The sequence below is a fragment of the Schistocerca piceifrons genome, chromosome 1 (assembly GCF_021461385.2).
Source record: "Schistocerca piceifrons isolate TAMUIC-IGC-003096 chromosome 1, iqSchPice1.1, whole genome shotgun sequence".
Classification (NCBI taxonomy): Eukaryota; Metazoa; Arthropoda; class Insecta; order Orthoptera; family Acrididae; genus Schistocerca; species Schistocerca piceifrons.
This window is the reverse complement of record NC_060138.1, coordinates 886,600,285-886,622,810: the sequence shown is the minus strand read 5'-3', so window position 1 is coordinate 886,622,810 and position 22,526 is coordinate 886,600,285. Positions and strand designations below refer to the sequence as shown.

Genomic DNA, 22,526 nt, shown 5'->3' with positions numbered 1-22,526 from the left:
TTAATAGAATATTTTGGAAGAGACAGACTCACACAACAGCGTGGAAGAATAGATAGGACATACATTGCAGGGTCATGGTCAGAACTTTACTAATCAGCACATGTACAGGGTTATTACAAATGATTGAAGCGATTTCACAGCTCTACAATAACTTTATTATTTGAGATATTTTCACAATGCTTTGCACACACATACAAAAACTCAAAAAGTTTTTTTAGGCATTCACAAATGTTCGATATGTGCCCCTTTAGTGATTCAGCAGACATCAAGCCGATAATCAAGTTCCTCCCACACTCGGCGCAGCATGTCCCCATCAATGAGTTCGAAAGCATCGTTGATGCGAGCTGGAATGTGTGAGGATTCTCTACCGCCCAAATTCGCACATTGTGTCTGTTCACTTCACCATTAAGAAAAAATGTTGCTTCATCGCTGAAAACAAGTTTCACACTGAACGCATCCTCTTCCATGAGCTGTTGCAACCGCGCCGAAATTTCAAAGCGTTTGACTTTAGTCATCGGGTGTCAGGGCTTGTAGCAATTGTAAATGGTAAGGCTTCTGCTTTAGCCTTTTCCGTAAGATTTTCCAAACCGTCGGGTGTGGTACGTTTAGCTCCCTGCTTGCTTTATTCGTCGACTTCCGCGGGCTACGCGTGAAACTTGCCCGCACGCGTTCAACCGTTTCTTCGCTCACTGCAGGCCGACCCGTTGATTTCCCCTTACAGAGGCATCCAGAAGCTTTAAACTGTGCATACCATCGTCGAATGGAGTTAGCAGTTGGTGGATCTTTGTTGAACTTCGTCCTGAAGTGTCGTTGCACTGTTATGACTGACTGATATGAGTGCATTTCAAGCACGACATACGCTTTCTCGGCTCCTGTCGCCATTTTGTCTCACTGCGCTCTCGAGCGTTCTGGTGGCAGAAACCTGAAGTGCGGCTCCAGCCAAACAAAACTTTATGAGTTTTTCTACGTATCTGTAGTGTGTCGTGACCATATGTCAATGAATGGAGCTACAGTGAATTTATGAAATCGCTTCAATCATTTGTAATAGCCCTGTACCTTGGGAGTAAATTTGCCAGTTACAACTTGTTACTTCGTAATGTCTGATGTCTAACTGTCCTAAGTAGCCTGACTACAGCAACTGCATTCACTAATAAAAGCAATAAAACATGAGACAGCTTGTAGATATTGTCGCAGAAGAAGCTGAGTAGCACTGTGGTGTAGTGGTTATGATATTTAACTGCTGCATGGAGGGTCGTGAGTTCAAAACTCACCTGGAAGGGAACTCACCTGGAATGTACAGTTTTAATTTCTATATTCGGTTCAAGTACATTCTAGAAGGATCCACAAATGTCAAGAATCATTCTACTGGCATGTTCTGTAGCTGTATATATACTGTATGTATTCTGGCCAGAGGCAGTTTGCTCCATGCTCTTGTATGTGCAAGTGCTGAATAAACCTTCATTAAGTGAAGATAAAGTGCAGGGCACAGTGCCCAGGAGAAACTACGGCACATCCTACATTCAAGAAGTCTTGGGAGCTGTGTAAAATAGTGGATCCTAGAATGAAGGGGGAAGATAAGGTTGCACATCTCATTAAGGGTGTTGCTGAGGACATGTATCAAGACCTACTCCTGAAGGAGGTTCCAACAGCAGATGACTTCATAAAATGGCGCCAGTATATCAAGACAATGCATCAAAAAAGAATTACATGCAACAAGTTTGAATGGCTTCCAAACATCGAATCGATGTCTGTAATGGAGGAAGCAACTGATTTCACAAGTGTTCTTTGTCAGATAGTGAGAAAGTAAGTTCAGAAGGCTCTTGGACTGCACGGCGAGGAAAAAACCGAGACACTTCAAGAGGTCATAAGGAAGGAAGTGGAACAGACATTGAACCCAATCTCTTGTCCTTCATTTTCCTTTAAAATGGTGAAAAAGTTGAGACCCAGGCAAAGTTACATTCCTACAACGCCGCATGAGGAACCTTCTTGGGCACCAAGGAAGACCGATGTCTGGAGGACCAAGGATAACCAACCAGTACGTTTCCACTGTGGACGACCGGGACATGTGGTTCACTATTGTTGAGAAAGACAGCGGATATTTGATGATGCCCGCACCAGAAGATAGCAGACCAATCTTAGCCGACACCAACTCCGGGGCTACAAAGATAAACAAAAAGATGTGGGTGCAGGATGACGTAGGTCACCATTGCCGCAAGCTAGCTGCTGGAGAGGACGCTCCCCAACATGCCAATCAAGGTCTCCATCACTGTTTAGAAGCTCCAGCCGATCACCTAGCTGCTGCAACCTGGAAAACCAAAGGGTGTGACCTTCCCTGTAAGTGAGGCCACCAAAGAGAAAAATCCTCTGCCATCGATCACAATGAAAATGATAGGAAACTACGTCAATATCCTCATGGATGGCCGACCAGCCCAAGCTCTTGTGGACTCTGGAGCATCCTACTCAGTCATTTCAGAGAAGTACTGTCGCCAGTTCAAGAAAACGGTATTCAGCAACACAACATCTCTGCCGAAGGTGGCTAATGGGAAATATGTAAAACCTACAAGAAGATGTACCATTCGTGTGGGTATAAGTGGCCATCACAGCCCTTAGAATTCATCATCTTACAAGAGTGTAGTCATGACGTCATTCTCAGATGGGACTTATTGAAAGCTTCTCTGGCAATTATAGATTGTGGTCGCTTGAAGATTATGCTAGACGAGATGAGATACTGTGGACAGGAAGATGCGCATCCGAGTGTGTGGAGACTATGTGTGCTGGATGAAGTGATCATTCCTGCAGTCAGTGTTAGGAAGGTAACTATCATGTGCCTTGCCATGCATCAACCCATGGATACATAATTGTGATCATATGATACATAATTTTATACATAATGGAGAATGTCTTTTTACCCTTTTATGAGATGTGATGTATAGGGGAGGGTTTATATTAGCTTTGGAAGGGGTGGGTAATGTAAGTACAAGCATGACTAACAGTAAACACACACCACACCTTTCAGACAACCCTCACAGACAAGTGTGACTGGTTCTTCACCATTTGCCATTCCTTAGGGGTTGCTAAGATTTTTCTTCGGGAACTTCAAAGGTGAAGGTGAGAATGTCCATTCTGTAGGAGATATTTAACATCACACCTCCTCTGGCTTCTCACTCAAGTACCGCCGGATTAGGGATCCTGGGGAATGGGGTGGGAAGGGTTTCCTGTCTTTGGGGATATCTTCTTTCTCTTCTTCAATCTTAGCAACCATTTTTACTTTTTCCTTTCTTACTTCTCATCTGAGTACCAGTCTATCTTTCCCTCTTTCCATATGCATATACTTCTATCACTGAAGTCCTTCTTATTTTCCGTGGTTCCAATAACCTTCAACTTATTTCATATAAGTAGGCCGAAGAATAGGGCTACACAAACACACTTCCGCATACACACACCATAACATGAAGACACAAACAGTAAGAGTCCAGATTAAAACGATGTGAGAACCGTCAAGTGTTGTAGGGGGGAAACAATGAGCACATAGAGAAATATGAACTTATGGTTGTTCATTGAGATGGTTCTACATTGCCTAAGTACTGGAAAAAAACGATCATGTTGATAAGGAGCATACCTAATGAGAATACGTCAGGAAGAAACCAATTGTGATAATTATCCAGGAATGTCAGTCTAACAAATATTCTGACGACTTGTAGGATAGTGGGACTCTTATAACCTAAGTAAGCATATTATATATTGAACAATGTATGTAGGCATGAATTAGATGCTGGAAACACAGAAGTTGATAAGTAAAGGAGCACTCTAGGGTATAAAAGAGAAGTATGAAAAAGTTAGTGTGAAGAGTGAAGTAGGTTATAGTTTTACCACATAATATTTAGTTATAGTGTACATAAAGATGTATACTAGGGCAACGAACCATTAGGCCTACTCAAGAAGGATCAGGGGGGGGGGGGGGGGGGACGCACCCAGCATGTATTGGATAGACAGACCAAAGAAAGGCTAACCTATATAGTGTGGACAGGGGCACCAAGAAGGGGATTGACCTGTACCATAGGAAAATAGGATCAACCCGTATGTGAGGTATAGGTACTCTTTCTAGTGTAGTAAGGACAGTATCGTGACAAAAGTCACAAAATTTTGTAGAAATTATTCCGGTAGCATTATTATGTTTTACGAGTGTCAATAGGACCACTTTTATTTTGCACAGAGTTCCTCCAGACTACAAAAAGTTTACAAATAATAAGACTATTGCGTACTAAAGAAGTAGTACAAAGAATTAGAATAACGAATAAAGTACTCAAGTGTCGTGAAAACGTGGAGTTTGCGATTGGAAATTGAGACAGTGTCCTAGCGAATCCTAACTACTAGGAAAATTTCCCAGATCACGATGGAATATTCGGGGTTGATGTCATTCTATTGAGTGAGAGCAGAATAAATGAAAGAGTAGCTAAAATTTATTCTAAATAAGTACAAAGATCTATGTTGGAATGTATATTGTTAGAACTGTATTTGATATAAATTTACATAATGATTGTATAAAATATCGCTTGTTCGATTTAAGGGGGAGAATATGTAGTGCTTCAAGAATTTCGGAGTAAATTCTAGAACCACTCGGCCTTCCACCGTTTCGAACACCCGATATTTTAGAGGGGAATCAGAGAAACGAATACACCCTACTGCACATTGCCTATTTGTATGTGCAGGTCAAAAAACAGTTACGAGAAAAAGATGGACCTGGCGGCTAATGGCGACAGACAGGTACCTGCTATATGGTCCACAGAGTTTGTGTGTACGGGTAGAGAAGAACAAGAAAAGTTTATGTAGTGTTCTATGCTCTTTCGTGTCTGTTTTGATTGTGAAAACATTAATGAACAACTGAATATAGATTTCTATGTACATTCACATATTGGACTTGCTTGAGACTAGAGACTTTTAACTCACTTCGTGTCTTGGCTGTGAACGAAGCAAGACACATGTATGATGTTCACAAATTATTTGGCTATTAAACCAATGATATTTGAATATGTGTAAATGAGTCTAATTTTTAAGGACCAAGTTAGCTTGCAGAAGTTGTTGTCTATGGAAGTTGAAAACATGAAGTGATTGAACTGAAAAGTATTCTACAAGTATCCAAGTTATTTCAAGGATAGAGAAGCAGTTTAATAAATTCCTTTAACCTGCTATAGTCTTCAGAGAAGAAGCTTTTGGGAGATTGACACAGCTTATTACCCAGAGAAGAGGATCAGTTATACACAAAGTGCAAGTTAACTGACTTGAGAGACATGTGAGCCTTACAACCCAATACCACACTGTCTCTTGTTATCTGAAAAACATTAGAACACCTGAGGCCAAACATTTAGGATTTATTAAGACATTTGATAGAATCCGCAAGAAATTTTTCTGGCCAGGTTTATTTAGGAGTGTCCGTCATTATGTATTGCACTGTCGAGAGTGCCAGAGGAGAAAGGCAGTTCCTCAGAAGCCACCTGGCCGACTCATACCAATTCCACCAGCCAAAGTGTGTTGGGACTGACCTCCACAGATGATTTCCAATGTCTGGATTATTGTTTGCACTGATTATCTGACATGCTATGCCATTACAAAAGCTGTGAAAACAGCCAAAGCATCAAGGTAGCCAAATTTATCGTGGAAGACATTGTATTAAAACACGGTGCCCCAAGATTGTTAATTACAGATCGAGGGAAAACTTTTCAATCGAATCTTGTGACAGAGATAAACCGTCAGTGCAACATTACTCATCACATGATGACTGCCTACCATCCGCAAACTAACAGGCTTACTGAACTCCTTAATAAGACCTTGGCCAACACGCTATCAATGTTCGTCAATGTTGAGCAGAGCATCTGGGATGAGGTGCTACCTTTTGTAATGTTTGCCTACAACACCGCCAAACAAGACATCACAGGATTTACACCACTTTTCCTGGTCATGGGTGTGAGGTGACTACGACGACGGACACTGTGATTCCGTTACATCCTGATGACGTGGACGACGACTACATCGGCCAGGTGTTAACCAGAGCTGAGGAAGCTCAGCAGTTAGGTCAACTGAGCACGCTGCAGACCCAAGAAAATGATCACCGGAGGTATGACACGAGCCACCACCCTGTTGTCTACCAGCCTGGTGATCTGATCTGGATCTTCACTCCTGTTCGGAAGGTTGGTCTCTCTGAGAAGCTTCTCAGGCACTACTTTGGACCTTATGAGGTTGTAAGACAGTTGTCTGATGTTACTTATGAAGTTGAAGATTTCAACTCTGACACAAGACGACAAAAGATCAGAGATACAGTCCATGTCTTTTGAATGAAGCCCTATAAGGATCCTGCAACCCAGGGTAAATTCGAAGCTCCAGCGACAAGCAACAAGCAACAAGCGCAAAAGTTATGAAGAGCATAGCGGCAAAAGAAGTTCTAAGAAGATCACCGCCAGGGCGAGAATCAGTCATCAGGAGTCAGAGTATGCAGCACCGATGACTCGTTCCCGGACTAGGAGGACGTAACACCGAGACACTGTTCTCTTAAGGAGGGAGCAGTGTCGCAGAAGAAACTGAGTAGCACTGCGGTGTAGTGGTTATGATACTAAACTGTTGCATGGAGGGTTGTGAGTTCAAAATTCACCTGGATTGTACAATTTTAATTTCAATATTTGGTTCGAGTACAATCTAGAAGTATCCACAAATGTCAAGAATCATTGTACTGGAATGTTCTGTAGCTATATATATACTGTATGTGTTCTGGTTGGAGGCAGTTCGCTCTGCGCTCTTGTATGTGCAAGTGCTGAATAAACCTTTGTTAAGTGAAGTTAGTGTTCATCAATCATCTAATTACACCTTCTTCTATGTGAGAGAGTTATTACAAATTCAATGCATCAAGACAGGTGCTTTCCAATCTTATGGTTGTGCTGACAGGCTGGAAGCGTTTTGTTTGCCCCCTGCACTGGGGAACAGAAGCAAACCCCTCACAGAATTCAGGAATAGTTTGTCACAGGGTCAAATGTATTCATCTGCCATGGTAGTTGCAACCATGAGCATAAGCTCTGAATGGCTATATGTGAAGTAACTTTAAGTTCTCACATGAGAGACTATGGCTGTACTGGATTTTAATTGAATAAAACTGAACTCTAGTGTTAACTTCAGGCATCCCAGGTTTTGCGTGTGGTCCATATTCAAAATCTACATAGTGTGTGGAACATTAAGCTTTCCACTTTTAGGTGGGCTAATCGATCTTTGATTAGTTCAGATGACATTTCATAGAGATAGAATTTCTATAATCATGGATACGATTTTGATTCTGAACTGGGCTATGTGCTGGAGAAAGAAAACAATTTAGCTTTAGCGCTAGGTTTTTGCACATGTGATACATAGAAAATCTGAATACATGGAGTTTTTCTTGAAACATTGCTTAAATAATTTCTGTGGCTACTTCTTCACTACATCACAGTACTGAGTAAGAGTTTTACTTCACCTATGGAGAGCTGGAAACATGGTCAAGTGGAAGCAGACTACAGGTACTTCATTTACATGTACATCTGTTTTCAGGTTAACCTTACCTCAGTAATTTACAGGCCCTGGTTGCATGTGTGGATAATGCTGTAGGAAAATATTAGGGCAACTAATATAAACGTTAATAAAAATCCTGCCACCCCCCCCCCCCCCCCAACAATGGTTTTCAGACATACTAACCAGGACCTCATGAGATGGCTGAAAGGATTCAACCAAGTCATTAATACAACAGGTGGGATGACATGAAGTGTTTGCCAAATGTACTTTTACCTGGGTGCACAGCCTAGCGGCGGTTCAAGAACAACAAAGATAAGCTCAATAGCTGGGGCAAAAAAAAAATTGTGACAATCAGCAACAAGTACACTTCGTGAAGATTTTGAAACAAGACCTAACATCATGAGAAAATGACACAGTCACATACATAATATTTTAGTCCTATGCCACACTGTGAATTCGAATATGGCAGAAGTCGACAAAATCTCACATTTGATGAATGAAGTCAAAGAAGACGAGTACCAAGCTCTTCTGGCAAAGGATGTCACAACAACAGAGAAATTCATCAAGGGGTGCCAGTGCATAGAGCAAATTCAAAAGAAGAAAGTCGAAAAGATGTATGACTGACTCATGAATTTGGTCCCTATGGCAGTTGCGGAAGACCACCACGACCTTGCCTCTCCCATATATCAGGTAGGAAGAGAAGAGATACAGCAGTTTATGACAGCCAGAAATTTTGGACCAAGTATTCAAGAGACAACAGCTACGAATGTCGACTCGCATATGTCAGGAGGTAACAGAAAACATTTAAGGGTATTGATGTTTAGCACAATCTCCTCCACCAGTCAAATGCACTATAAAGAATGTACTGGGCCAACTCAGATTTATGTTGCAGCCTCAAATGACAATCCAGTCTGTCCTCGGCAGCCAGACAGTAGTCAGGTGTGAGTATTGCATTTGCACGAATGTTTGTGCATGTGTTGTCTGATTCAGAAGAAAGCTTTTGGGCCAAAAGTTGACTTGTTTAGCAGTCTTCTTGTTGTGCCTGTCTGCAACTCAACATTTCCACTGTATAGTGAGTAGCAATCTACCTTTTTCATAATATTATCAATGTGCTTTCTAATATGCGAATATTACCTAACAGTTTTAACAGAGATAACTGTGTAGTGTCTATATCTTGCAGATAATAGAGCAAAGTGCAAACAGGGACTTGAAAAACAAAGGGTGTTCTAATGTGTGTGGGATAATATAATCATGGTTCTTATTGCTAAACATTACAGGTACAAGGTTTTCTCAGTGTGACTAACAGATGGCCAGCCTCCCCTCCCTCTCCCCGTCCCCCTCTCCCCCCCCCCTCCCCCCCCCCCAAAAAAAAGAAAACAAAAAATCATTCCACATAAGCAACTGTGAACGAAAATGGAGTTGGCAACCAAGCTAAATATTAAAAAACATACTGTGCAGCAACATAAAGATAAAAAAAATTAACAGGATAAAATATATAAAAATTTAAGCAAAGTTTGAGGATGTGAACATCTTCAAAATGAGCGCACATAACAAAAAGAAAATACCTTATATTACAACTTGCCGAACGAATAAGATAAATTAAAAATATTTTAATTTTCAAAGAAAAACACATGCGATGCCTATGGAACATGCACACTATGAAAAGGGTACATTTTAGTTACTCAAAAATATAATTAATTTGATAAGAGGAATGTAGTGTATACCATGTCTTTCCATGATTCCTGAAGTCCCATCTCCTCTTCATCATTGCTTTCATTATATTCAGCTGTTACAGGAGAGTATAAATCAGGCCAGTCATATTCTGTTGGTGTTGGTGGTGGAGAAGACGAAGCTGAACTTGGAGATGGTGAAGATGGTCCGTCCGGTGAGAAACAAAAGCTATGAGAACTAGTTGGGCTCCAGTCTCCTATCATCTGAATGTCATTGCCATCCATACAATCTGATGACCACGACCTAGTAAAGCAAAAAGTAATTTCAGTATACAGAAATTGTAGTACATGAAGCAAGAACCTTGGGAATAGTTTTAATGAGTTACTTATACTTATTTGTTTCTAATTTATTTACCTGTAATCCTTCACAAGACAGTATCTATCACCTACTTTACAATGTTCTGCTTTACTTTTATCCCAGTTACTACATGATTTGTATTTGTTCCTATGCTGACATCTGCTATCTCTTTCATCCATGTACATCTATTTTCTTGATTTTAAAAAGCATGAAGTTTCAAAACCAATATTTGATGGAAAGAGCTTAGGTTTCCAAGTTTTCTCTTGCATTATTTTACACTGCTCTTTGGATCCAACTGTTTTTGCATGCAATAGTTTTTCACTCTTTACTAGTACAGACTATTTAGTTTCATTGCTTTAGACAGTTACATGAAGTGTTACTGTCAAAGTATTATCAATGGGTGTCACCATAGCATCAATTTCATAATCCTCTACAAGTGCTGATACTATTAAAAGGTTAAGGTTATGTTTAGATATATATATATATATATTGCAATACTTGATCTTATTTCTTATTTCTTCTTCTTCTTGTTGTTGTTGAGGGAAAGAGATATGAGATCAAGAACTGCAATCGCAAAGCAAGCTTTCCAAAAAACAAATGCTTATTGTGGAGTAAGCTGAAGCTGGAATGGGAAGGTTGGTTAAATGCTTTATTTGAAACATTTTTCCATACAGCTGAGGAAGCTGGTTACTGAAGAAGAGAGAAAGAGATATAAATGAAGAATTTGAGATGTGGTACCGGAGGAGAATGAAGACAACAAAATGGATGGATCAAGTGAAGCAATGGAGAGGGTAAAGTTCAAGAAACTCTTCTATCATAATGTTGCACAAACACAATATTACAATTCCCACCAACCAACTTTTAATTCACCTCCACATAAAGAAAAATACGGGCACACTGAATGGTGTCGTAATAAATATTAATGCACAGTCTAACAGTGAAATGTTCCATAGTCACAAAAACATTACAGCAGTTGAGTGCACAGTATGCTGCCCCATATACAGCTGTTTGCACACGGTACAGCGTGTGGTGCACCATCTGTGCCAACATGAGGCAGCCTCTTTACGCCGGCCATCAAGGCTTACACTGTTTACGTATGAGCACGCACTATATAGGGTTACAACATCTTCCAACCTGGTTACAAAAAGCAAAGTAAACTGAGTGGGACATACATTTCAAGAAAAATAAATTCTGACAACAGCTATTGAAGGTACAGTGGAAGGACAGAAAAAAATAGGAAGAATAAAAATGCTGAATGAAGTATAAAGAGAAAGGTACTGAACTATGAGACTACGAAGCAGCTGGCCTGTTTGGTTGGCTGGTTGATTTGGGGGAGAGGACCAGTGAGGTCATCAGTCCCATTGGATTAGGGAAGGATGGAGAAGGAAATCAGCTGTGAGCTTTCAAAGGAACCATCTCACCATTTGCTAGAAGTGATTTAGGGAAATCACAAAAAATCTAAATCAGAGTGGCCAGACGTGGGTTTGAACCATCATCCTCCCAAATACAAGTCCAGTGTGCTAACCACTGCGCCACTTCGCTTGGTAGCTTGCCTGAAACATGCTCAAATAGCAGCAGTGGTATCAGAAACCCACCGACAGGCAGAGCACATGATGATGATGATTATGATGATGACGATGATGAAATAAATAAAAGCAAAAATTTGCTGTTAAACATTACAAAGTCAACAAACTGTGTATGTAACACATTCCCGAGATTGTCTTTCATTCAGTGTTTGACATTCACTCTTCCCTGTATCATAATTAATTGATTTAGCATCAAAAATTTTGTTTCTGAATTATTCTCTACCATTGAAGACAGACAAATAGTTATCTCTCTGTATACAGAACTCCTCTTTAAGAACATTGCCTCCTCTTGTGATTTCATAAATGTGTGAGCTTGTTGTCAAGTGTGAAACATTTTACAAACAAAAAACCAGCTTATCACAACTGTACCTGTAATCACATCATTACCTGAAGCTAACATTCTGCTGTCTTGCAGAAATATCATGTCATTACTATAATGTCCAATAATATTCCATAGAAATATTTAAGCAAAGGATTAAAGAAGACTTTCAGCATATTGGGAAATGGAGTTCTCGTCACTGCAGATATGTCATCCATGGGCGGCTAGGCTGTGTGTGATGGATTTTTTGGTGTAGAAGGGATGGCAGCTGCCAAAATGCAGGTACTGTTCGTGGTTAGTGGGTTTAATGTAAAAAGAGGTGTGGATGAAGCTATCAGAAGGGTGGATGTCAGTATCCAGGAAGGTGACGTGTTGGATAGAGGAGACCAGGCAAAGCAGATGAGAGAAAAGGTGTTGAGATTGTCAAGGAATGTGAAAAGAGTGTCTTGGCTCTGAGTTCAGACTATGAAGAGATCATGAATGAACCTGGAGCAGACATGAGGTTGAGAGTGTTGGAAGGCCAGGAAGATTTCCTCTAGATGGCCCATAAACAGGCTGGTATAGTAGGTACCATGTGGTAGTGGCTGTGCCACAGGTTTGTTTGTCAACCTTCCCTTCAAAGGAAAAGCTGTTGTGGATCAGAATATAGTTGATTAAGCTCACAACAATAATGCCAACCCATATACCTGCCAACTTTCCCCCATGCATTCCTGCCCACCCTCCTTGACATTACGTCCACAAACTGCCCACCTCCCCCTGAGCCACAAGCCATCAACCCCCACCCCCTCTCCTTGCCTCCTGCCTCCCTCTCCCTCTACCCACCCCAAATGACACTACCTCTCCACCACAAACAGTCCACAAGGCAAAAAACTGCATCAGCACGATTAGTCTAGCTATGACCACATAGGAGCATAGGTGTGTGTGTGTGTGTGTGTGTGTGTGTGAGAGAGAGAGAGAGAGAGAGAGAGAGAGAGAGAGTGACTTCCACTTTTCTGATAGTGGTCTCCTTTGCTCCTGAAGTATTTACATTCTACAAGACCATTCCTATGATGTTTAAGCAAAGTTAATGTTTCACATGTACTACCCTACTAATTCCTTTTTTCCATGTCTGAATACATACTTGCAAAGAAACAAATGGAGTCATGAACAAATTAATCATTCACAATTTTGTGCCTGATTTCCTATAATGTACAGAAATTTCTGGCTGGAAATGGTAAAGCTATTAAGAATTTTAAGATTCTAATATTTCACAATACTTAAGAAACAGGAAAATGAATCAAAATATATCCAGCTTGCATCAGAGTTTAGCATAGTGGGAAATTCAGAAATAATTAGAAGTCAGTTAAGAAATTCCTCACCATCCCAAACTATTCTTAGCAGCTATAAAACAAGTTTTCAGATCCTTAAATTAGGAAAACAAAGAAGGAATATGTATTAACAAAACATATCTGAACCACCTTAATCTTGCTAATGACATTGTACTGTTTCCTATAGTGCAGATAAACTCCAACAAGACATTTATACATAGAAAAGTCAAGCAGAACCTTTTATCTAGCCACTGAAGTCCAAAGGTCGATGATGATTAGGATGATGATGATGATGATGATGATGATGATGATATAAATTTCTCATGCCTCCATTATACCAACTGGAAGGTTTTTATTAAAGTTTGGCACATCTTAATATGGAGTCCACCTCAATAGCTGAGTAATCATTAAGGCTGACTGCCAATGCGGAGGTCCTGGGTTCAATTTCTGGTACTTTAGGGGTTTTTTCTTCGGGGGAGGACTGGAACTGGAAAGACGACAGCCTCATGATGCGAACTGAGGTCTACTTAAATAAGAAGTAGTGGCTCCATTGTGTGGAAAACTGACAATGGCTGAGAGAGTGATGTACTAACTCCATACCACTACATATGGCATATTAAAATGATGTTATATGACAAAAGTAGTTACGGTGGCAGGTCAGCATTTGGCAATCCCTTGACGCTGGTTATGGAGTATATTTTTTATATCTTAATGTCTAGCTTCAAGCTTCTAAATGGGTGTTAAAAGTTTCAAGTGCTCAGTCTCCAGTTCTCATTTCTTACACCTTCTCTACCAACACTTTTTCACAAACAGAAATATTCCCACCACTCTTTCCAGGGAACTACTTTAGAAGGATGGTTTGAAAAATGACACAAACTTTATTCATTTTCAATGCAGAAGAACCTTTAGACTCTCTACTGAAAAAGGTTTAATTATTTTTGCTGTCATACACTGCAGAAAGAGGACAACATAAACTCCATGTTCTCTACCATGTCTACGGTTGAAATCAACTGTCTTTAAAATCATAAATGATTGGCACTGACTGCTGAATAATAAGTTTTCTTCATTTACTTGCTATAATTACACAAAACTTTCATCAGTATATGATTCAATTTTAAAAAACAACATGATATCGAATCCTTTCTTTTTTTTTTTTTTTTTTTTTTTTTTGTTTGTTTGTTATATATAAACTGAATGAGTTATGGACATCACCAAAGGTAAATTAATGAGTTGTTTTGTGGCAAGGACAATGTTTTGATACGTCGTTAAATATCTGTATGAAACAAAGCAAGAAATACACTCTCCAGTAAGAAATACGCTCTCCAATTTATTAATTCATGTATTTTCACAGTTTTGTTTCAAGAAGTGGTAGCGTATGGATGTAAGCTTGGATCCATCGTATCGTACCCGCATTGTTAAAAATGTGTATTTCAACCATACATTAAAAGTCTTACAAAAAGTTATTAGAAAAGCAAAATTTATTCACACAGTTAAGAGGTCAGTTCCTGTCTGTTCATCATTTCACTCATCGCCGAAATCCTGCATCAAGAGGTTCAAAGCAGACAAGAAGAATTTACGCGGTATCCGGAGGAGCAGTCCCACATCAACATTGTCACAATCAAGACTAAACACAAGGGAATTAACGAGAAGCCGTATGTAATGGAAATTAAGTTTATTGACCTTGAATGTATAGATATAAAAGGTCTTTTGACATTGGTATCTGTTAAAGTTCACTCAGGATTGTGCACATATTCATAAACTACCTTCAAATTTCTTTCAACTATTATTTCCAATCAATTTTTCCAATTATTCAAGCAATTATTAATCAATTTCCATTCCCACATACCTATTCAATGGTGACCATTTAAAGGATGGCACCGAGCAAAATATGAACAGACTTTTCAATTGCTGAGACAAAAATTTTTGAGATAAATGATTCATATTATTGTTACAAGAAACTAATAAAACTTTCACTGTATCTGTTACATGTCCACAGGATTCAAAATGATAAAAGCATTGAAGGAGCAAATTAAAATTAAATTCTGGCTACAAATGAGATGAGCTAGGAATGCTGATTTCAGCAATAAAGATAGAAAGCTGCTACACTATATGCTTATATGGCCACACTTGGCATTGTCTCTCTGGCAGTAGATAATCTCTTCTCCTTCCAATTAATATCCTCTACAGAACAGATGAAATTTGTACAACGTCATCATTAAAGTGCAAGATAAGTTATTTAAATTCTATAAGGCTGTGTCAGATAATAATCAGATTCAGTAGTGAATACGCAGCTAAATCTACTTTATTTGAGAAGTACCGATACAGACAAAATTTCATTTTTGAAAAACTTTATTCATAATTTTTTTAAAACTATTCACAATGGAGTCAAAGGAAATGGCCATTGTTGAACATTCATTAGAAAATGCAATATGCCAAGATGTCGGAAATCCGAGCTTGGCAAAAGTTGAAGGTAACGCGCCGACCTGTGAACTGGCCAATGGCAATGTACAAAATGAGGTTGGCTTCCCACTATCAATACATGATGACACTGGTAATACAACTAATCATGATGTCACTTTTATGATGCTCAATGAGACAATTTCTCAGTTCTCACCGGGAAACATTTTTATCAAACAGTGAATCTGAAAGGCACGACAGCGAAAATTCTTTTGATTAGTTGCTCATGACATCGCAAATACAAGAACAGGAAACAGTTTGTAAAAAAAAAAAGTAAATACTAGTGAGACACACAATTTGATACAACTAATGCAACAACAGTTTACAAAACAACAGGAATTTCAGGAAAGTGTAATAACAACTTAAAGGTATGACACAGCAGTTCACAAAACATCAGGAAAATATAGAACAACAGTTTACACAGCAAAATCAAGCATTTAACAATTTCAAGAATAGTTCAGTGAAATGAGCAAAACTATATGCATTGAATTATCTGATGAACTATCCAGGAAGTTGAGAGCTAGGTAAACAACTAAAACAAGAAATAATTACCAACGTATCCCGCAATATAAATATGTTAACAGAAAGAGTATTACCGTAGACGATAAACACAAACAACTTGTAGATGAGTTACAAAACTTTAGTGATATGCCAGTAAAAAATGTGACAGACACAGTCAGTGAGCTGCAAGACGTGTGCAAAAACTTACCTACAGAAGTACAAAGGTTAAGTCTAAGAGTGGACCAGTTAAGTTCAGAGTCAAAATTTGTCAAAAAACAGAGATAAGTTATGTGTAGATGTAAAGGAAATAACCGAAAAAGCTGAAGCTGGGATGCTGGATAAGGGCAGCACCATTGCTGAAAAGGTAGTATCCAAGCACAAGATTTATGTAGATGCAGTAGAAAAAGCTATAAAAGAGGAAGAAAGTCAATTTCTAGCTAAAACAGATTCAGGTTTAAAGGAAGCAGAGGAAAGACTACAAGGCAGTACTGCTAAAACTACTGACATTCCAAAACAACATTTGACAGAAAAAAAACATGCTTTTAGAGAAGTTAGAGCCTTTCACCAGATACCCACAATATGTGGCTAGCCCGTAGAAGTAAAACAGCGAAGGTTGCAGACTGCAGCAACACCTGCCAGCAGCTGTACCTGTAGAGCAAGTGCAATTGCCATGCGCCATGCCACAAGCGACTGTCACTACAGTGCGGTGTGTTTGTCAACATTACTTGGAAATGAGGGATTACTTAGGCATCGACAATTTCCTTATTTACCTCTGAAGGGAAAAGAACAAACCCCATGGTCTTTATTAGAGCATTTTGAAATGTTTTACCTCATACCTGGATTGAAGCCCAGAAAATTATATTTGTTGTTGCATACACACATGGTGACGTTCTACTATGGGCTATGGATATGGCGGAACATTGCCACTACTATAAATTAGTTTTAGATAGCCTTTCTGGATAAATATTGGTCTGATGCCATACAAGAGAGGCTCAGACATGAAGTATTCAACCTAGCTCCATTCAACTGGTCATAATAGAAAGGAGTCAAAATACAAGCTTTAATTCCCATCCAATTAGGACAATTTTCTGTAGGATGCAATTTTGTGATAGAGAAACTAATGGTTGTTTTTTTAATCGGTATAGATACATTTAGGACATACCAAGTACAAACTGATTCAGGCAAGGGCAAATGTCATTTCACTGTACATAACCAATTATTTGCAATAGACTTAATCACGGGGAGTACTGATAGACGTAAAACTGAAGTTACTCACAACTTTGAGGTTCAGTTGGTAAATCACATAGCCATGTTTGTCAATACACACGATAATGAACAGTCAAGGTAAGTGTCGACACAAGAAACACAAAGGTAAGTGAATCACAGTGCTCGTCTCAAAAACAGCAAGCAGAACTTAGGGAATTGATACTTACAGATATACATGTGTTTGAAAAAAGACCAGGTATCATTACGGCTTTTGTGTAAAAAAATGGAAGTAATCCTCATGAAACTTTTTGTTTTACTTCATACCCTACACCATGGACAAAGAGGGAAGCAGTAAGAAAAGAGATTAACAGGACACTTGAATGGGGCATAATACAACCCATCAATTTCCCCTTATTGTAGTCCCATTTTGGCCGTGAGTACGCCAGGTGGCCAGGTGTGCTTGTTCCTTGACGCACATAACATAGATACGATTATTGTACCAGTTCGAACATGTCCATACAATTTAGAGGAGAAGCTTATGAAATTCCATGATGCTAAATTTCTTACTATAATTGATATCCAGTCCTCATATTGGCAAATAAACTACATGAAGAAAGTCGGAAGTATACCACCTTCATATGTGGGGCGGGAGCTTTGAATTTCAAGTATTACCATTTGGATTGAATGTAAGTGCACGTGTATTTATCTCTGCTCTGGACAAAGTGCTAGGGCCCAGATGTTTGCGTAAGGTGGACGACCTTTTAGTCGCCACACCCACTTGGGTAGAACACTTAAGATTAATTGAAAAAGTATTAAGCCACTTTTCCAAACATGGAGTAACAGCAAATCTCAAGAAGTCTAATTTCAGAGAAGGAAAGATAAAATTTTTAGGGCACATAATCTCTTTGGAATGCGTACTGCCAGATCCTAAAAAACTTTCAGGAAATTCATCCTAACCAAGTTACGAACAGTGATGCTTTACTCAATCTTGTCTGGAAAAACAGACCTTGGTTATGGGACAAGCAATGTCAAACCGATTTCAAGAACATCAAGCAAGCCTTATTAAATGCTAATATTTTATCTCAACCAGACACGAAGGAGAATTTTTGTTTATGCACTAATGCATCTTCTCAAGGTCTGGCCTTTTTCAAATGGCAGAAGAAGAGGGAAAACTCGTCTGTAAAGCAATAAGCTTCACCAACCGCACCTTATCCGAAGCTGAACATTCGTATTTAGTTACGGAGTTGGAGGGTTTGGCTGTAACTTGGTCCTTTAAAAAGTTTGAACATTTTCTTTGGAGAAAATACACAAAAGTATACTGTGGCCATCACTCCCTACGGTTTTCAGTAACTTTTAAATTGCTACACCAACGGATAGCCAGGTGACATAAGTATATTTAAGAATTCGATTTTAAAATAGTGTACATAAAAGGAAATCAAAATGTAATAAGAACAATGGAGTGCAGCTTTACTGTATGGTTAAATGATGATGGCATCCTCATGGGTAAAATATTCCGGAGGTAAAATAGTCCTCCATTCAGATCTCCGGGCGGGGACTACTCAGGAGGACGTCGTTATCAGGAGAAAGAAAACTGGCGTTCTACGGATCGGAGTGTGGAATGTCAGATCCCTTAATCGGGCAGGTAGGTTAGAAAATTTAAAAAGGGAAATGGATACGTTAAAGTTAGACATAATGGGAATTAGTGAAGTTCGGAGGCAGGAGGAACAAGACTTTTGGTCAGGTGAATACAGGGTTATAAATACAAAATCAAATAAGGGGAATGCAGGAGTAGGTTTAATAATGAGTAAAAAAAATAGGAGTGCGGGTAAGCTACTACAAACAGCATAGTGAACGCATTATTGTGGCCAAGATAGACACGAAGCCCACCTCTACTACAGTAGCACAAGTTTATATGCCAATTAGTTCTGCAGATGATGAAGAAATTGATGAAATGTATGATGAGATAAAAGAAATTATACAGGTAGTGAAGGGAGACGAAAATTTAATAGTCATGGGTGACTGGAATTCGAGAGTAGGAAAAGGGTGAGAAGGAAACATAGTGGGTGAATATGGATTGGGGGTAAGAAATGAAAGTGGAAGCTGTCTGGTAGAATTTTGCACAGAGCATAAATTAATCATAGCTAACACTTGGTTCAAGAATCATGAAAGAAGGTTGTATACACGGAAGAACCCTGGAGATACTAAAAGGTATCAGATAGATTATTTAATGGTAAGACAGAGATTTAGGAACAAGGTTTTAAATTGTAAGGCACTGCCAGGGGCAGATGTGGACTCTGACCACAATCTATTGGTTACGAACTGTGGATTAAAACTGAAGAAACTGCAAAAAGGTGGGAATTTAAGGAGATGGGACCTGGATAAACTGACTAAACCAGAGGTTGTACAGAGTTTCAGGGAGAGCATAAGGGAACAATTGACAGGAACGGGGGAAAGAAATACAATAGAAGAAGAATGGGTAGCTCTGAGGGATGAAGTAGTGAAGGCAGCAGAGCATCAAGTAGGTAAAAAGACGAGGGCTAGTAGAAATCCTTGGGTAACTGAAGAAATATTGAATTTAATTGATGAAAGGAGAAAATATAAAAATGCAGTACATGAAGCAGGCAAAAAGGAATACAAACGTCTCAAAAATGAGATCGACAGGAAGTGCAAAATGGCTAAGCAGGGATGGCTAGAGGGCAAATGTAAGGATGTAGAGGCTTATCTCACTAGGGGTAAGATAGATACTGCCTACAGGAAAATTAAAGAGACCTTTGGAGATAAGAGAAACACTTGTATGACATCAAGAGCTCAGATGGAAACCCAGTTATAAGCAAAGTAGGGAAAGCAGAAAGGTGGAAGGAGTATATAGAGGGTCTATACAAGGGCGATGTACTTGAGGACAATATTATGGAAATGGAAGAGGATGCAGATGAAGATGAAATGGCAGATACGATACTGCGTGAAGAGTTTGACAGAGCACTGAAAGACCTGAGTCGAAACAAGATCCCGGGAGTAGACAACGTTCCATTAGAACTACTGACGGCCTTGGGAGAGCCAGTCCTGACAAAACTCTACCATCTGGTGAGCAAGATGTATGAGACAGGAGAAATACCCTCAGACTTCAAGAAGAATATAATAATTCCAATCCCAAAGAAAGCAGGTGTTGACAGAGGTGAAAATTACCGAACTGTCAGCTTAATAAGTCACAACTGCAAAATACTTACACGAATTCTTTACAGACAAATGGAAAAACTGGTAGAAGTTGACCTCGGGGAAGATCAGTTTGGATTCCGTAGAAATATTGGAACACGTGAGGCAATACTGACCTTACAACTTATCTTAGAAGAAAGATTAAGGAAAGGCAAACCCAAGTTTCTAGCATTTGTAGACTTAGAGAAAGTTTTTGACAATTTTGACTGGAATACTCTCTTTCAAATTCTAAAGGTGGCAGGGGTAAAATACAGGGAGCGAAAGGCTATTTACAATTTGTACAGAAACCATATGGCAGTTATAAGAGTCGAGAGGCATGAAAGGGAAGCAGTGGCTGGGAAGGAAGTGAGACAGGGTTTTAGCCTCTCCCCGATGTTATTCAATCTGTATATTGAGCAAGCAGTAAAGGAAACAAAAGAAAAATTCGGAGTAGGTATTAAAATCCATGGAGAAAAAATAAAAACTTTGAGGTTCGCCTATGACATTGTAATTCTATCAGAGACAGCAAAGGACTTGGAAGAGCTGTTGAACGGAATGGACAGTGTCTTGAAAGGAGGATATAAGATGATCATCAACAAAAGCAAAACGAGGATAATGGAATGTAGTCGAATTAAGTCAGGTGCTGCTGAGGGAATTAGATTAGGAAATGAGACATTTAAAGTAGTAAAGGAGTTTTGCTATTTGGGGAGCAAAATAACTGATGATGGTCGAAGTAGAGAGGATATAAAATGTAGACTGGCAATGGCAAGGAAAGCATTTCTGAAGAAGAGGAATTTGTTAACATCGAGTATAGATTTAAGTGTCAGGAAGTCGTTTCTGAAAGTATTTGTATGGAGCGTAGCCATGTATGGAAGTGAAACATGGACGATAGTTTGGACAAGAAGAAAATAGAAGCTTTTGAAATGTGGTGCTACAGAAGAATGCTGAAGATTAGATGGATAGATCACATAACTAATGATGAAGTATTGAATAGAATTGGGGAGAAGAGGAGTTTGTGGCACAATTTGACAAAAAGAAGGGACCGGTTAGTAGGACACGTTCTGAGGCATCAAGGGATCACAAATTTAGCATTGGAGGGCAGCGTGGAAGGTAAAAATCATAGAGGGAGACCAAGAGATGAATACACTAAGCAGATTCAGAAGGATGTAGGTTGCTGTAAGTACTGGCGAGGGAACCTCCCCATCGCACCCCCCTCAGATTTAGTTATAAGTTGGCACAGTGGATAGTCCTTGAAACACTGAACACAGATCACTCGAGAAAACAGGAAGAAGTTGTATGGAACTATGAAAAAAATAAGCAAAATATACAAACTGACTAGTCCATCTGCAAGATAGGCAACATCAAGGATAGATGAGCTCAGGATCGCCGTGGTCCCGTGGTTAGCGTGGGCAGCTGTGGAACATAAGGTTCGTGGTTCAAGTCTTCCCTCGAGTGAAAATTTTATTTTCGCAAAGTTATGATCTGTCCGTTCTTTCATTGACGTCTCTGTTCACTATAATAAGTTTAGTGTCTGTGATTTGCGACCGCACTGCAAAACCGTGCGATTAGTAGACGAAAGGACGTGCCCCTCCAATGGGAACCGAAAACATTTGATCGCAGTGTCATAGGTCAACCGATTCCTCCACAGGAAAACACGTCTGATATATTCTATACGACACTGGTGACGGCATGTGCATCACATGACAGGAATATGTTGTCGACCTACCTAACTTCTACACTTGGCGAATGTGTAAAAAGATTCTTCTACCTTGCCCGATTTAGGTTTTCTTGTGGATGTGATAATTACTCCCAAAAAAGTGATGAAAACATAAGAGTTTGTCACATAAACTGCAACAAATGAATGCAACAGTTTCACAGTCGCTCAGTTGTCCCTGTGCTCTGTCAAAACATATGTTTTTAACATTTTCAAATTTTTCCATGTGTAGACCGTCAAATTCTGCATATGTCCAAGCAAATCTGAACATGTCCTGGAATTTTGGAGAGCGAAGTTGATTTTGTGTGAGTGCCTGAACTTTGATAATTGTCTGAAAGCAAAAAATTAAAATTTTCACTCTAGGGAAGACTTGAACCAAGGACCTCTCGTTCCACAGCTGCTCATGCTAACCACAGGACCACGGCGCTCCTGAGCTCAAACTAACCTCTATGCGGCCTATCTTGCTCATGGGCTACTCAATTTGTATAGTTTGCTTATTTTTTCATAGTTCCACACAACTTCTTCCTGTTTTCTCGATTGATCTGTGTTCAGCATTTCAAGGCCTATCCACTGTGCCAACTTATAACTAAATCTGAGGGGTGTGCGATGGGGAGGTTCCCTTGTGGGAAATGAAGAAGCTTGCACAGGATAGGGTAGCATGGAGAGCTGCATCAAACCAGTCTCAGGACTGAACA

At 39.5% G+C, this 22,526-nt stretch overlaps 1 protein-coding gene across 1 annotated transcript in view; it reads right to left on the bottom strand.

The window, feature by feature from the left end:
• LOC124793072 (armadillo repeat-containing protein 5-like) overlaps positions 1-22,526 on the bottom strand; it is a 220,018-nt gene that overhangs the window by 110,988 nt on the left and 86,504 nt on the right. Inside the window, exon 7 of the mRNA XM_047257992.1 lies at positions 9,249-9,498. Coding sequence (XP_047113948.1) covers positions 9,249-9,498 — 250 coding nt within the window. The remainder of the gene's footprint in view (positions 1-9,248; positions 9,499-22,526) is intronic.